Raw genomic sequence first — 17,380 nt, 5'->3', positions numbered from 1 at the left:
AAGTTTATAGTAGTATGATGTATTTTGTGATTCTAAAGGGAACATCCCAGGTCATCCCAAGTTAAAAAACAAAAACAGAAACGCTGATGATGTCATCAGAGTTATTTGGACTAATGGCACAAGCCCATTAGACCTCAGTAGAAACCTGTTTGCTGAAACAAGAACACTGGAAAAGAGAGAGAGTCCTTCATGCTCACCTTCATCCTCACTTCCTCCTCTTCTTCCTACCGGACGATCTACCCACACCTGACCAAGCTCGGGGCTCTCTTCGTGGGACAGACAACAGCAGACATAGAACAACAAGCACCGTAGGATGGAGGACGCATGACTGACCACCTCTTCTGCTGTGACATCGTCGCCACAACAGCAACGCACCGGTCTCCACTGGCGATGAACGGAGGACCGCCCGTGCCGACGCCACTTGGATCTGGAGCGGGCGCATGTTTTCAAAATTGCCGCCGTGCAGTCCATAGCTAGTTGGCAGCGGAGTTCCGATTGGTTCAGGATGGTCCCAGTAGAGGGCGGAGTCAACAAATCACAGGGCTGCTATTCAGAACAACAAGAGTTACCATGATGAATGATAGCAACGCTCTTTAACTTCGCAGTTAGTTTTGTATGTTGAAATGCTGCTGTGCCGTTTGTCCTGTCCAGTAAGCTTTCTTGGTGAAAATTAAAACAAACATGATGACATCACCATTCTGTCCTCTTTTTTTTTTTGGTCCCGAGCTCCTCTTTCTCCAGAGTACACAAAGGAAAGAGGGCAAGAAGTGGAGGGAGGTTGGAACGAAGATAAAAGGAGGAGAAGAGATTCTCCAGGAGAATAAAAACGAGGTACTCCAGCCTCTGAAGCAGAATGACTGCAGTTCATAAGCAGGATAGTCAAAAGATATGAATACTGTGCTAACAGCCAAACTACTCATACGTTCAGTAAAGGAATGCTGTTACTGTCAGACCTGCAACCACAATCCAGACACTTTTAAACATGACCGCAACTCACAGCTGGTGATGGTGTAATCCACTGGTTATTGTCCTTTTCATCCCAAAAATGCATTCCTTTTCATTCACAGGTAGAGCCTCCAAAACCAAGCAGAAAACATCAACTAAAGCATAAGAAGGAAGAAGTAAATCTCCTCCAAGACGATCTCCTTTTTGGTCAGAAGTGCAGTGAAGTGAAGTTCCCAAGTGTTAGAAAAGTTTTTCTTTCAACAGCGGAGCCTCCATATCTGGTCTGTAAGACGACCTCCCTCGCCTGACTGCACCGCGAATCAAAACCTCCCCTCCTCCAACCCAAAACACATGCACACAGGAGAGAAAGGGAAGGACTGCAGGAGGAGCTCCACGGAGAGAGCAATCTGCTACGTGTTGAGAGGCACAAGCAAAGTTAAGAAAGACAGTCTGGTCCTCTTTCTTCTTACAGAAGAAAAACAGTCAGCAGAGCAAGGAAATGCTGCAATTAAAGTAAGACTCCTTTTCCAAGAAGAGGAGCATCTGACCACAAATCACAGTGAAGAGGGAAGTCTGTAATCCACATTAGTCCAGAAAATGTGGAGAGAACGAGGAAAGAAGAAAGAAACTAAATAAAGAGTTGGATTCCAATAAACATCAGTTAAATGTTCCAAAAATTTCAAAATCTGACTTATTTTCAATCAACAAAGAAAAACAAAAAAACTTTTCAAAGGCAGAAGGAGAGGAGACGGATTTCCAAGAAGAACATTCAAAAGAAAGTCCAGAGAAAAAGATGGTATGTGAGAAAAGTAAAAGAAAATCTACCTGACAAATAAGTAGTCAAGTAGAGAACGTGTTTAGGCTGGCGACAAACTGTAAAAAGTAGACTTTTTTTCTGGAATCAATGCCCTGGAACCTTAAACCTAATAATAATAATAATAATAATAATAATAATAATAATAATAATAATAATAATAATAATGACAATAATGACAATAATAACAACTTGGATTTTTGTAGCACTTTCAAGGGACCCAACAATAGAAGGATATGGCAAAATGTCTACCAGGGGTAACAGAATGAGACCACTGGCCTTTGACCATACAGGGTTTTCCAACACAAACCAAAATAACTGAATAGGTCGATTGTCAGTGACTTTGAATATGATGTACATCACTGTTCCCAAAACAACATGAATGATGCTTTGGATACTAGTGACAGACGTACCTGACCTTTGGCATACACTTGCAGTTTTGTCAGTTGGGTTAAAATAGGTTTAAGTGGTCGTGTTGTGGTCAGTAATGCATAAAAATGTCTTTCAATAACAGTCAGGAAATAGGAGAAAATGCAATATCAAAATGCATATTCTTGTCTATATAAATTAGTTTCATTAAATAATATATATATTAAAAACAACTGGATACATCTCTGTTTTGATGATGTCCTCCTGCCCTCCTAACATTATCATTTTTAATAAAGAAATAATACATTTTTAAGTAGCTATAATCAATGTTTTAGTGAAAAATAATGAAACAAATTACAAAATGAAGACAATGTGACAATGGTTGCTCCTGAACCAGCAGAGAATTATCCCCTGAATCTGCAGCTCCCTTTGGCTTTACATGACTTCATAGCGAGTTTCTGGTGATTTTTCTAGATTTCCTGCCTGCTACTTTATTATGTTGGTTCAGTCTCACTGCTTTTCTCACATCACTATTGAGCGCAAAGCTCTGAAAACCCACCATACACCATCTGCTAAGAAGTCAGCAGCAGACAGATACAGTTACCAACTAGCTGGTGAACATAGCGGAACATTAGGTAGCTAATGAGCAAAACTATTTTCGAGAGTCTGCAGAGACCAAAGCAAGCTAAAATAGAGTGAATATTGGACTGCTGGACTCACCAAGTGGCTGAAAACAAGGATTTCAAATGAATGATGTATCTAATGTTGCTCTGTAACTGCTAGATGTATCATTGAGCAGCTGTTTGCTAATAGGTTCAGTTGAGATTTTGTTCATCAGGAAACTCCAAAAATCACAGAGAGATCACCAAACCTGAGTATAGTTACTTAATGTGGCAATACAGCCACAATATAGTTACTATGGTTTGATTTTTAGTAGTTGCTACACATTTAAAAAGCATTTTTTTTTTTACACATTTCTATTAGAAATTAGATATATAAACAGAAATCTGAGCATTTGTGTATGTGGGCATGGTGTGACTGTAAGATGTTGCCTTAGCTCATTTTGTTCCTGTTTTGACGGAGACCAAGCAGGGAGACATTGAAAAAGAGTCAAAGAGAGACTCCACATGGTAATGTTTAGTAGAAGCCTGTCATTCAACCCTGAGGAGGAGGAAGAGGAGGGGCAGCAGGAGAGTAGAGCAGAGCAGAGCAGAGCAGAGTAGAGTAGAGTAGAGCATGAGGTTCAATTACATTTCTGTGCTTTCTCTCTCACTACGGTGCAGATGGGCAATCAACCGGGTCAAAGGTCAAACCCCCCTCTGCTGCCAGACACAGTGTAACAGGTCACAGCTGTGTGTGTGCATACAGCAGAATGGGAGTCAGAGAGTTGGAGAGAAGACGAAAAGGAACACAACAGATTTGGATTCAAACGTTTCACAATCCTAACTGGTGCACAGAAAAGTTTGACATCCCTGTTTTCCAGCTGAGGCCGCAGACGGTGGGCAGAGTGGGCGGCGTGTCGGAGCCAGGACGGAGTGTGACGGTGGAGGAAACTGTCGGACGCCGAGACGAAGCTGAGCGGGACAGCAACCAACCGCGGCAACACGGAGCAGCGTCAGGCGCACGTTGGAGCACAGAGAGAGACGAGAGAGGGAAGCAGTTCCTTTTTTTCTTACGGAAATATAGTCAGCTATTTGAAACTCACACTACGCCCCGGTCAAACTCTGTTTGTGTGTTTTGTTATTTTGACTAACTAGACGTGTGGTTTATCTCTTTTTTGTAGTATTTTGGAATCGATCGTGTGGGTCTGGGGGACATATTCAGGCTGTGCCTTGGGACTGGCTAGGCATAAGAGGCAGAAGTCAGCTTGTTAACTTTGGGAGTCCTGTACCTGCTAACATAGGCCATCTTATATCTAGGTGTTCGTCCATCCTCCCCTGGCAGAGCTGTGGCCTGCTCTGTGGACCAGAAGAGAGGCCGTCTCCACCCATCTTTGGAATGAATCGTTTCTGAAGACACTTTTAATTATTTTTTTTATGTTTTTCAAACCAGGGTTTCACCCCCCATCACTCATACAGCAAACTTTTCACGTGAAATAGAGAAAAACTGACCTGACATAGGCAGAAACTAGTGTGTTCGTGTACGATCACATCACAGATAGGAATAATCTGATTGAGAAATTAGGTTTTCAGGTCCCCTTAAACTCATAAAACAGAATGGCTGCAGTCACTGGCTATGCAAGACTATTGAGCCTTGCCTACATGCTGCGATGCTAATGCTTTAGAGTGTATCCTGGTTCCGTCTGTGGTCTGACTTCTCTACAGTCACAGAATATGGCGTTTGCTAATGTTAGCCTTGTAGCTTCCGGCAGTTCAGCAGGATACTGCAATCTGTTTCTCCCTCTGTGTGATCTGTTGTCTTGTTTGTGCTGTATGAGTGTGTGTCTTTATTTGACTTGTGACAGATTGCTGTATGTATACAGTATGTGAGTGTGCCAAACTGTTTGTCATCAGATTGCCAGAGAGACCTACAAGTTCTTTTTGCCAGGCGAAGATTGAGCAGGGGAGAAGAGGGAAGCGAACGAGTGAATCCCTCCATCATCCTGACCTCTGACCCATCCGACTCGATGCTACTGCTGCCTGTTGTGAGAGACATTGAGACAGAGAGCTTCTGAATGACCATATTTGTGATTTACACAACTCAAAAAATATCATTTACAATGTAGTAACACATGAAAGTACTGACCACTGTTGTTCTTGCGGCTTTTACCTCCCAGCAACATCTTCAGGCTGTTTCGGAACATGACTGCTTACGACAACAGGTCTCACACACACAAACACGCACGCACACACACACGTACCAACAACCCCTAGGGAGAGAGAGAGAGACAGAGAGACAGAGAGTCAGTGAAGTAACTTAATTTAAATTCATATTAATCTATATACTCCTCTGACAGTGCTTAAAAATTGTGTAAGAATGACATTCTTCTGACTTGCTTGAATTGAAGTCACTGTATGTGCTTATCAGAAGGGATGAGTTCACAGCCCAGCTTTTTTTGTTTTTCAGACATGATTAGACAAAAAGCAATACTTCAGTTAATTAATAAGCTTTAGAGGAGTTGGTAGGCAAATACTGATTGTTACAGAAGTTGTTATTTTAATGTAGAAAAGTTATGCTGAATTAATCAACAAACAAGAGACACTTCAAGTGAAAAGTCTGTGGATTGCATGCAATATGAATTGGCACCATGTCAGACATACTTTGGCGACGGCAAGGACCTAAATGATTCAAACTCACAAATGTGACGATAATCAATTTAACCTATTCAACCACCACAAAGGGAATTCTTCATTCCAGTGGAATCACTGTGATCAGCAGGTTTCACTTGCTGGCTGAGGTACATCTGTTTACATCTAACTTCAGTCAACTCTAACGTGCAAATTTGCGTTGGAGTGGAGCAGCAAACCATCTGTACAGAGAACTGAGAGCCCAGAGCAGAGGAAGTCATCACAGATTATTAGCTTTATATTTTATCAGTGCTTTCATTTAACCTCCTCTGCTGGACTGAGACTGCCTCTACTAAAGAAGCACTATTTGGAAACATTTGAGACAAATGTTAATGATTCCAACTAAGTCTTTTCTCTTTTACTGCATGAACAGGGGGAGGAGAGACATGGGTTACTGACCACTCAATAACAGGGATGACTGTTGGGATATAGAGCTATTTAACACGCATCTTTCATAAAAGCATATATACTTTACAGCCTGACATAATCAATTACATAAATATCAAATCATTCCCAAAATTGTGTTTTGGATGATGATGAATGATGGATAATCATCACTATCAATCAACAATGCAAGTCTCTGATGTGAAAGTGCCTTTATAAACGATCCTGCTGTAAGCATCTGTCACTGTTTGCGTGTGTGTATGGCCACGTGTGTTTTAAATATACTTTATGAGTAGCTGACTCTGCAAAATCTCTCATTTGTCCAGCTGGCAGTAGAATTATTACTCACTCACACTCACACCCCCCCCTCTCTTCTTTTACTACTGCAACTTTTGAACACACCCGGCTCGCTGGCTGGTGCTGTTGTTGCTAGGTAACCGTCTACCGTTGCTAAGCGATCCATTAATGAGAATACGTATTAGAAAATAACCCTGTTCACCCACTGTGTAGCTTCTTGTTGCGTGTGTGCTGTGTGAAAACACACACGCAACACAACTTCACATGTGGAGCAACATCTGAGCAAAAGGTGATTTATTCATTTATCCAACACACGCAGACATGGACGCTGATGCAGTGAGCAAAATCTATCCGTAACTGATGTTTTATGCAGCGATCTACCTAATCTGAATAAAGAAAAATGTGATTTGAACGTGAGAGAATATGTGTTTTTCCATTTCCACGATATATAAAGCGCTGCTAACACAATATCGTTTGTTGATCCTGATCCTGATCCTGAAGGCTTGCTGAATAGTATTTCTTACAGTGTGTTACGTATATAGAAATAAGCGTGTTGCAGGATTGAGTCCTAAAACCCAGAAATAATTCAGCATTTTTGCACTTAAAGTGAAACTTTTGCCAAAAAGCAGTGTCGATCCCCAGGTGCGACCTAACAGGAAGGAGAGTAATGGTGGACCACTCCTAAAGCCTTCCTGTTAGGTCGCACTCAGAGATCGACACTTTTTGTCTGCCATGACAGCGGCGTGCCGAAGATACAGCTGCTAATGTGGGTTGTTCAAAAACTCTTCGTTAGTAAACTCTGTGTACACAAACAATGTTCTCAATGCTCGTGTTCATGTGTAGAGACCCTGGTGATACTACAAGCAAATTTTCATGTTGTGTCGAGCCTTCTTAGTATTTTAAAAATAGCGATTTTGATGCTAGTGTACGAGTGCCCCTGCACTCCACTGAAAATTAGCTTGCCCAAAAACGAAACTACAGTAAATCTTAAAAGTGCCTCTTTTGTCGTAATTATGCTTTTACATGAAGGTTTGACTCATATACTTTCACAAAAAAAAGCCTTGGTTGCTTTTTGGTGAGAGTTTCACTTTAAGAGTTACCCGGTTTCCAAGTCAATGAGTTTTCAGCTAAATGTAAAAAAAAGTCTGCGGTTAAGACAGGGCTTAAGATATTTTCATGTTATGTTCTAAAACATAAATTAGTCACAAAATACCCCATGTTATAATAAAAAAAAATAATAATGAAAATAATAAATGATAAAAAAAAGTTGGTGGCTAACAATTTTTACAGTACTACAGTGTAGTAAGTCATTTAGTGTTGGGGACGTTGAAGTCATGTAACCGTGATGTATTTTCTATCAGGATTATCTTGCTCAAACATGTACACATCATGAACTTATGTCGTGCAATAAGCCAAAATTCAATGGAAGAATCCCACTGGCTTTTTGTCGAGGGAACCAGGGCACTGCTAATTCAGGGTCAGCCCTGTGAAGGTAAACCTGCCAGTGAGCAGATTATATTCACATAGTAAGTTACCGCAGTAACAGACCCAGAGTTTAAATTACTTCCCTTTCTGAAACGCAAAACTCAGTTTCTCTCATCACAGGGTTAACAACCTCAGAGTTTTCACAAAACTTCCAAGAGCTTTCACCTGCACAAATATAATGAAAAAATGTCCAAATATTTAAATTAGAGAAGCAGGAACCTGTGAATTATTGGCATAGTTGGGCTACAGTCTGCCTGTATGAAATTAGTTAAGGAATGTTTCTTTGACAGATCAACAACTCTGCGTTCATAAAATATAAGCTGCATCACAGATTTCCTTTGACTGTTTCCTATAATGTTTTGTTCTGAGTTCTCCATTTTGTAAAATGTTCACAAGGGATGTAAGTCTGAATCTGTTGTGGCAGGACTAGACAGGATTTAGACTCTCTTCCACCTGGTGGTTCACCAGCAAAATGTCTACGGAGCAAAATGACTAAACTCAAAACGGCTCTGTGTGTGCTGCACACAGAAACTCACTTACATTTAAGCTACTGTCAGGCTGCATGCTCAGTCACTGAGCTTCGGCCTGTGGATCTGTTCCTTGTTTTCTATTCAGTCTCAGGTTGGAGATCATTCCAACTTTATCAGACATCTTTAAATGGCAACAGCATTTCATGTTTGATTTAACTTATTCTGACCAACTGCACAGTGTAACAGCTGTAGAAAAATGACACCAGCCATGTATACCGAAGCCTTTAACGTCTGCCATTGCACAAATTGAAACAAGAAAAGGCACTGATCTACCAGCGAGATATCTCAAGGTAACAGTGGAATGACTGTGAAGGGACGGACAGGCGGCCACTTGATGGAGACTGCTGGTGTTGTGTCAAAGTCTGTTCCCCTGACCATCAGGGCATGTTTTCTGCTAGATCAGCAAGTAACAAAAGCTGCCTATCTATCAATACAACTAGGTATTTTACTCCGCTAGCAGTAGCCATGTTGTCCATGCTGTAATGTAAATGACAGGGTACAGATCAGCGTGTTACATACAAGTTTTTAAGACATAACATTGCAGACGAAGAGACAGAAAGATGCATTGGCATTCCTTTCATCATATTTACACACCTGCAAAAAGTCCCTTTTCCAAGTTGATATATAGCACCCTTAATAATCTGTTTGCATACTGATACTTCCTCTCGTCTCACCACTAAAAAAAAAAAAAAACACAGGACAAATGCAGTTTTATCATCCGTGTTCTCCATCGGCAGAAGTCTATCATTACATGTGACAGTTTTGCACAGCTGTGGTTATTTATAGCACCTGTAAATTATCACATGTGGCTGAAAACCATCATTGTGTGATTCTCAATCATCACTCACACTATCAATGATTAATTCATAGCACCTAAACTGACTTTACAAACAGCTTCACAATTCAGGACGAAATGAAAAGATCAGTAACAATGGGAAAAGATGGCTCAAAGGTAAATTATCTTTTTCTTTTTTAAATTCGGTTAAATTCAGTAGCAAACAGACACTCACCAAGGAGACCGAGGATTGTATCATGTTATTGGAAATTATTATTCTGCTGTTGATTTATCATTTCCACACTAAGTTCACTTATCATTTTTGGTTTACCATCATCAGCTTCCTGTCACTGTTTGGTTGGATTCAGGCAACAAAATGAGTTGGTTAGGTTCAGGAAAAGGTGGTTTGGGCTGCAGTAGCTCCTGTCACAATGTTAACCACAAGATACAAATTATGACTTCTCCCATGTGTGTGTTTTTCTGGTCTGTTTCCCCAAGTCCCCAAGCTCTGTCATAAAAAAAATACAAACAAACAAAAAAAAAAACACATTATCTGTCAGTTGCAACGATGGCCCTTGAGCAACATAATTATGATTTTTCGGAAACAACACCACCATGGCGATTATCAAATTGTGCTCCTGTAACAATGTGTGGCATGTGGCAGACAGCAGTGTATTCTCCTACTCTCTTCCTCTTTTCTCTCTCTCTACTACTATTCCTTCTGTGTATATGAACATGGGGAATGGATCATACTTGGTTTGTTGCTGACTTACTGGTAAGATAAGACACTACTGTCAGTATGCAACACTTCTGTGTTTGATATCTGCATGGATAGTCTAGGAATAAGCTAAACAACGCTTCCCACAAACGCTTCTAGTTGCAGCAGTCAGATGTTGCGTTGGTCTTCGAATGTACACAGAGACACAGACACACACACACACACACACACACACACACACACAGCAGAGGCTAGCTGAGCCTTGCATGTGTGTCAGTGTGTTAATCCTTGATGACAAGCACGCAGGAATGATGTGACTGAGTCTAAAAACCAAGGCTGTAAAAAATAAATTCCCTGGAGACATATAAGCCAGTGACTAGGAAAATAGAGCAACACTCCTTTGTGTCTGGCTGAGAGAGAACAATGAAATAAGACTAAATAATATAGAATATATAACTATACTCATGGATTACTTGGGAGTAATCATGCACGAACAGTATTGGGAGGGTATGACTTTGATTATGGTTTGCATTTATTGTTTGCACTTAATTTGTGTTACGTATACTGTTTTTATCTTTTTACTTTCAATTTGTAGAAAGGGCTTCAGTTAGAAGGACACACGCAGCTTCAATTCAAAGTTAGAAGCATATTTTGTCATTAAAGTTTTCTTAAATATAGTGCTAAAATATTGTCTCATATCGTCACATAAGCTGACATGAAGCACCATTTGTCTTGATATAAAACCATTTTTCTGTCGAAAAGTAAATGAAACATTCACTCTGGTCTCTAACAACATCTGAATATATAGCTACACCTCCACTGTTTCACTGTCTTTGAGCCTCTGAAGTTTAAATGAAAGACTAAACCATTCACAAATATGAATAGTAGAGCAAATTGCCGAGTTGGCTCTTTCATCAACTAAGATGCTTACTTAATTTGCTTATCTATAAAAGTATGTCAGGAGTGTGCACCGTGAGTGTTGGGAGGTTTAACTGTGCACTCAACGTGAAAATGGTGAAAAAGGGTAAATTTAAAAGAGATGTGGGAAATGAGGAAACTGTACTGAGTCACTTATGGCAATCTGCAGCCAGTAAATGTGACTCAGCACTGACGTGGTGAGAAGTTTATTCATGTGTGTATGTGTCTCTCTCTCTCTCTCTCTCTCAAACACACACACACAGACACACACACACACACACACACACACACACACACACACACACCTACCCACACAAACACACCATCTGTCGTCAGTTACTGCTCCATCTGACCTCCTCCAACTTTTGTCTTTTGTCACACACACACACACACACACACACACACACACACACACACACACACACACACACACACACACAGCACGCACACACACACAGCACGCACATAGACAGCACAGATGGACGACCCAATTACTGCTTAAAACTGTTTTTAATACTACCATTGGAGAAAGAATATAATCATGTACAGATTTATCTAAATTATCTGGTCAAATGTTTTTATCTTTGCTACTTAAAGCACAACATGTTTTTGATTTAAGTCATAATGAAATATGTGTTTTAATCATTCTAATAACTTAAATAACACTTTTTTATTAAGTGTGCTATACAGGTTACTCATAAATAGATACAAACATTTTGGCTTGACTGTGAAACAAACAAAATTACGCCTTGAAAAGACAAAATATTACACAGTTCACTATATTCAGAGCTGTAATGATAAATTGTTTTGTTTTTGATTTTTGATAAGTAAAAAAAAAGTCCTTTGTTCTTCCATGACAATAAAGTGAATGTCTTTGGGTTGTGGACAAAACAAGACATCTGAGGATATCTTGGGTTTTGGAAAGTAATAATCAACATTTTTCACCATTTTCTGACATATTGTGGGTCAAGCAACAAATTGTTTTATTGAGAAAATAATCGTCAGATTAATTAACAATGGAAGTTGCGTCCCTAACTAATATCATTTATCACTAATACCAATTTATTATACTAATACTAATATACTCCATTCTCATTTAAATACCTTTCCTGACCTGACCTAAACTGACTAAACAAAGTCCTCTGCAACAAGCATTGCAATTAAGAGTCTCCCAAAGGTGCCAGTGGGTTCAAATTCATCTCAACATCTTAAAGATGTTTTGGCACTTTACAGATGTTCATGTTTCCCAGATGATGTATTCTGTTGTCTTAGGTGTTCTGACTTTCCTTTAGCACCACTAAACCACCACACTATTTTTGAAATACCTACATAGATTCCCATGAAATGTGGAACACACAACAGTCATGTTCCTCTCAGGATAAATTGTACTAATGCTGTTAGTTTGTAACATTTCCCTGAGCACAGTGATTCTCAAACTTCTTCAGACCAGGGACCACTTAAGCAATAAAAAAAAGGAAACTCACGGACCACATAACTTCCCAGCAATTGGCCTACCTCAACAGAGTATTACAAATGACAGCCTAATTAGATGACAGTCTTACAAAAGCACAGCCGACTCGCTCAAGATTGTCTTTGTTGCCATTTTAGTGGGAAGAATGGTGCTGCTGCTCTGAGACATCCGTGAATGCCGGCTCCAAAATGGAGAATTTTAATATCACATTGCGGTCCACCGCTAATCATTTTTTACATAATTCTTAATACCTGGATATGTTACGCAGGCAGCGTTGCAAAACTCTCGCTACACTGCTGACAACACAACTAAACAGCTAATTCAAATGATAACGTTTGAATTTACATGCAAGTATATTTAATGCTAACAACACATATATATCACTCAAAATGCTCAAAATCAACACTTTTGAGAAACATGCTAATTCTAAACGCAATCTCTTTTGCCTACTAACTGACCACTATGGACCCCCAGTGGTCTGCGGACAACACTTTAAGAAAGGCTGCCTTCACTCCTTACACTACTATCAGATGTTCCAGGAGGTTTTCCATGAAAAGGTTGATGGAAAACGTTAAAAAGGCTTACACTGACAGACATTGTTTTGCACATAGTTCTTTGTTATTTTCTCTTAAATCTCTTCAATGGAGGAGACAAGTACAAAATAAGAACCCATACAGTCAGAATTCTAACTACAAGCTAAACACTGTATTGTAATAAAGTGGAATTATCTTTCATGCCAACATCTTTTAAACAGCAGGTTTGACAGTGATACCAAGAACCAATTCGTGTAAAATCAAACAAGGTCAAATTTTGGTAAATAAGGGTGACGGAATGACTTGCTCTCATTTCATACTCGACAAACACCCACTAACATCTGGCTTTAGTCTGCTGTGTGAGCTTCTGCAATCGTCATTCAGTCCAGTGTCAGGCGTTAGGCCACAACAATCCCAAAGAAAAAGCCCAACTGACAGCCCATGACATCTTGAAGGGACGAACTGATATCAGCATTTGGCTCAAATCGCCACTATTCCTACAGTGAGAACACCCTCACCCAGCTGCCTGCATGAGTCCAAAATGCTGAATTACATGCAAATTCAATTCAAATTCTTCTACCTGTTCCGAGATGATATCTATCATCTGTGTGTGTTTTTTCAGTCTTTCTCACTAGGTCCTCATGGGGATTCTAGGATGATGCAGGGCATGCTGGGAGATGCTTTCACCCTGCTTCTCTTGTAAGTCAGCGGGGTTTGCACCGAATGATTGCCCCCTCTTCCCCAACACCTTAGAGGGGTCCCTTTTCAACACATCACACAAAGAGTTGCGATTTGAGAGTGGAGGAGAGCCAGTAACACACACACACACACACACACACACACACACACACACACACACACACACACACACACACACACACACACACACACACACACACACACACACACTCTTATCGCTCTTCCCCAGAGAAGCCAGTCCTGACTTCCTGTAATGGCTCAGGACTCCCCTCAGCTTGCCCACCGACAGGAAGGGAGTGTGTGCGTCAAAAAACGTTCCCATAGATAAGTCAACAAAGGATCAACTCACATGCCAGCTTTTCACCTTTGTGTCATGCTTGAAACTTTTTTCACTTTTAGACGCTTTGAAGTAATGTGAAGCTTCATGGGACAGATTCACACTCCTGGGCCCCCGTGGCAGTAAGAAAAATCACATTTCAATAACATCTCCTGTGTGGAAACAGGAGATGAAATTGTCCTACAGTACAAAAAAATAAAAATAAAAACGCATATTTTAATCTGAAATTAACTTGCAGTCAACTTCAAATAACTTTAGAAGAAAAAAAAAAAAAAAATTTGGAGTGCTCGGAAGTTCAAACTAAATGCAATGAAGTGGCTGTTGATGCCTAATTTCACCGTCAGAATTTAGGTCCAACATCTGCAAAGTCTAACAGAGCTGCACCTTTAAATCATTTTATTTCCATTCAATGCAGAATCTTGCAGCAATTTTATACCTAGGAAGTTAACATTTTTTGGCTTTGTGTGTCACGGAGTAGCATTCATAGGCTGGTTCGCAGTGCACAATAACTTGGTATGAGCCAACAGTTCAAACTTTATTTCAGTTTAACTAACTGCAATAAATATTGATGGACCAAAAAATATAGTGACCTTCTAAGTTTTTTGAACATGCATACTGGGCAGGGCGTGCTAACAGAAAAATACATTTTTGTCCACCATCCTGACACTTCATGCCAACAATCAGCTGCTGTGTGCTGTTTATCTGTGCAGAGTAGTGAGTAGGTTCTTGTTTGGTGCTGTGAAGAAAATGAGAAGAACAAATACCTGTACAAAGTGAACTGCAATAACCTTAGTCATTTTTTTAAAACACACATATAGGTGCTAAATAAATACTGTGAAAATATCACAACGCTCAAACCCCAGAGAAATGCACACACAGCCTGTATCAGAGAATGTGCCTTGAAACGCAGTCACGCCTTCCATTCGGTTGTGATTAGGTCTGCAGCTATGATTATTTTGGTAATCGAGTATTCTTTCGATTATAATGGTGATAAATCAAGTTAAGCATTTTTTTTTTTTTTTACATTCCACTACTTTTGCTTTATTTAAGAGCAACAGTAATATGCAAAAGAGTAAACAAGACAGGTCTCCTAAATGAACAACTAATTGGTTTCCTTTTTATTTCTATATCACAATATCTGTCACTGCAATGTTTTAACCATCATGCAACTGATGGTACATTTACATTTTGCTTTCATTTTTGGATCACTTTGAGTGTATTAATCCATACTGCATACATTTTGTTAAGGGTGTTTTTTTGTGTGTTTTTTGCATCCCATGTTATCTGGCTTTCATTCTGTGGTTCTGGATGAGTTTTTGTATTTTTTTTCTACCAGACAGAGCAATCTACCTGTATTTTGGCCCAGAGGTCAAATGCATGCTGTTTCCTATTGTGTCCTATCGAGGGCCTTTTGCCTCATAACAAAAGTAAAACCTCATCCAAGGATATAATACCACATTTAGTGCAAAACAATGTTCCATGTCAAAAACAAAAAAATGACAAAAAAAATATATATATATATCTTAAGTTAGTAAGTAAGCAAGCATATGGAAAATTACAGTGGCATTCATGTAAACAAACTGGTATTGAATACTGAGTACTGAATATTTGTTATTATCTGGAGTGATGTTACCCAGTGAAAGCTGAAAAGGAGTACATTTTATATGGATTATAAAACGCATGATATGTCAGTGGACACAGACCTGCCAATGACATAATATTGCTGACATCAAAAAACTGAGTGAAGTTTAGAGAGAATGAAGAAGACGTCAGTCAGTATGAGTCCTCTTGCCTCTTTGATTCACAGGGAACAGGTGCTGCTGGATAATGGAGGAGGGACTGGTTTATCTCAGCCAGAGGCAAAGTTCACAAGAGGCTGACACATTTTAAGACAATGGAACATGACAAAGTAAGCTACACACTTTGTACATACATACAGCTTTTGTTTAAGTGTGTCACTATGTCATTTTACAACATTTTGCTGCTAGCTAAGCGCTTGTGTATAACAGCTGCAGTGCTTAAGAGACTGCAGACAGAGCAGATATAAAAAAATTGCTTTCTACATGTTTACATGTTTATACTTGTTGAACAGTTGTATTGATCAAGTATTGGCATTGTGCACATGGAGGTTTGATTGAATTTACAGTAACAAGTGTTACTGAATTAAACTTGAGGCTGCAACAACATCGATTATAGACTGTCGGGCTGGGCACCCATCACCCCCCATTTGTGACTTTCAGCACTGGAGCTCCACAGGGCCGGGTGCCGAGTCCTCTCCTCTAATCTCTCCACACCCAAGACAACACACCAAACCACTGCACAAATGTCATTATGAAGTTTTTGGATGACACTACTGTCGTGGGACTAACACGACCTTCTTGCCACCTTCAAATTCCTGGGCACACACATCTTCCAGGACCTCACACTGATGATGGACCTAACCTCTCTGATGAAGAAGGCAGCACAGCACCAACCACTAAGGAGTTCCACTGAAATGTTGCTGTACTCTGTGTAATGACAATCAAGGCATTTTAGATTGACACCATCAATAGTTATATAATAATTAAAAACACCATTCTACAAGATACACAAGTTTCAATTTATTTTATAGTTCTGCATAATTTACCCACCAAACACTGACCACTTTATTCTTGTCAAATATGACATTGATTGTGTGGGAGGTTTCTCTCCAGGCTGTTTTTTGGCAGGCCGGTTTTGAGTAAAAAGTCCCAGGACAGTTTATATTCCTGGTCATCCCTGCACACGGCAAAGAATTGTCTGACTAGTCACTTATATGGAGATATGTAAAAAAGAAATGATTATCAACAGGTAGTGCTGGGCGATATGGCCTAAAAATGTGATCTCCGATTTTTTTCACACCAAACTCGATTTACGATTTGAATCCTTTTTTTTTCTCCTCAAAAACCTTAAAAGCATTGCTTTCATTTTAATGCTTTTTTGTAAACAAAATTGCCCTGCTATTTTAAACAGTACACATTCAAAGTCACTTAAAAATAAATAAAAGTGCCTCCTTTTGAAAAAAATGTGTCCCTTTTGATAAAATGCTTTTGTAAACTTCGATGTCAGATTGCTTGCTATTATAAAAACAGATCAGTTTCCCCATTGGTATTGATAAAGTGTGAACAAAGCTTTCATTACATCCTTTTTTTTTTTGCAAAAGATGTCTTTTGTTAACAAAAAGTAATTTGTATCCCTGAAGATATGTAAACTAAATTAAACATCTGCATGCACTGCATAGTAAACGTGACATGTTGGTAGATGTACAAGACATGAGGTGTGTGCTGGCTGTCTTTTTTTTTACACATTTTGAGCAAGGACGACGAGCCTGTCTCCTACCTCTGGCTTGAGGCCCCATTGCAGCTTTGTAGCACAAACCTGGGGACGAATGTTTCCACCATGTGGATGAACCTCCAGCTTTTCCAGTATATCTAGGGGCACAATATTTTAATGATATGCAAGGTGACTGCATCCATAAAAGCTGTCCATTGGGACCCCTTCTTGTCATACAGGATACAAAGATTAAATGATTTGGCTAATGTTAGCTGCTTTTAATGGGTGTTTGTGGGTTGCTACAGTCTTGTACATCTCATAGTGAACAACAAGTGTCCCTCTGTGATACATGCATCTGTCTGAGATGCTGAAATAAATCAGTCGGACGGTGGTCTGTTCTTAATCTCTATTATTCTCTATTTACTAACATTAAGATAACATCTTCCAACTCATTTTTGGACTATGTAATATTTGTTTAAGGTGATATAAAACCAACATGTCACATTGCATTGTCATGGCACTTACCT

General features: G+C 39.6%; 1 protein-coding gene and 1 long non-coding RNA gene across 4 annotated transcripts in view; one reads left to right on the top strand and one right to left on the bottom strand.

The window, feature by feature from the left end:
- Positions 1-17,380, bottom strand: part of tanc2a (tetratricopeptide repeat, ankyrin repeat and coiled-coil containing 2a) — a 47,661-nt gene that overhangs the window by 28,270 nt on the left and 2,011 nt on the right. The window contains exons 2-4 of one of the 3 annotated variants that reach the window (XM_037089083.1): positions 16,920-17,011; positions 4,874-4,997; positions 4,660-4,767 (exon numbers count right to left, since the gene is read on the bottom strand). In XM_037089083.1, coding sequence (XP_036944978.1) covers positions 4,660-4,767; positions 4,874-4,931 — 166 coding nt within the window. In that variant the 5' untranslated portion in view covers positions 4,932-4,997; positions 16,920-17,011. Of the gene's footprint in view, positions 1-197; positions 1,638-4,659; positions 4,768-4,873; positions 4,998-16,919; positions 17,012-17,380 lie in introns of those variants that run through there. The other 2 variants (XM_037089082.1, XM_037089081.1) reach the window with 2 other exon arrangements.
- On the top strand, positions 8,989-16,068 carry LOC119014143. The gene is made up of 4 exons (XR_005072890.1): positions 8,989-9,063; positions 13,149-13,225; positions 15,370-15,471; positions 15,803-16,068. It is a non-coding gene; the product is annotated as an uncharacterized LOC119014143 (long non-coding RNA).

The sequence above is a fragment of the Acanthopagrus latus genome, chromosome 23, assembly GCF_904848185.1.
Source record: "Acanthopagrus latus isolate v.2019 chromosome 23, fAcaLat1.1, whole genome shotgun sequence".
In the NCBI taxonomy this organism is placed as follows: Eukaryota; Metazoa; Chordata; class Actinopteri; order Spariformes; family Sparidae; genus Acanthopagrus; species Acanthopagrus latus.
The sequence above is the reverse complement of the archived record's forward strand: the minus strand, read 5'-3'. Positions and strand labels throughout refer to the sequence as shown.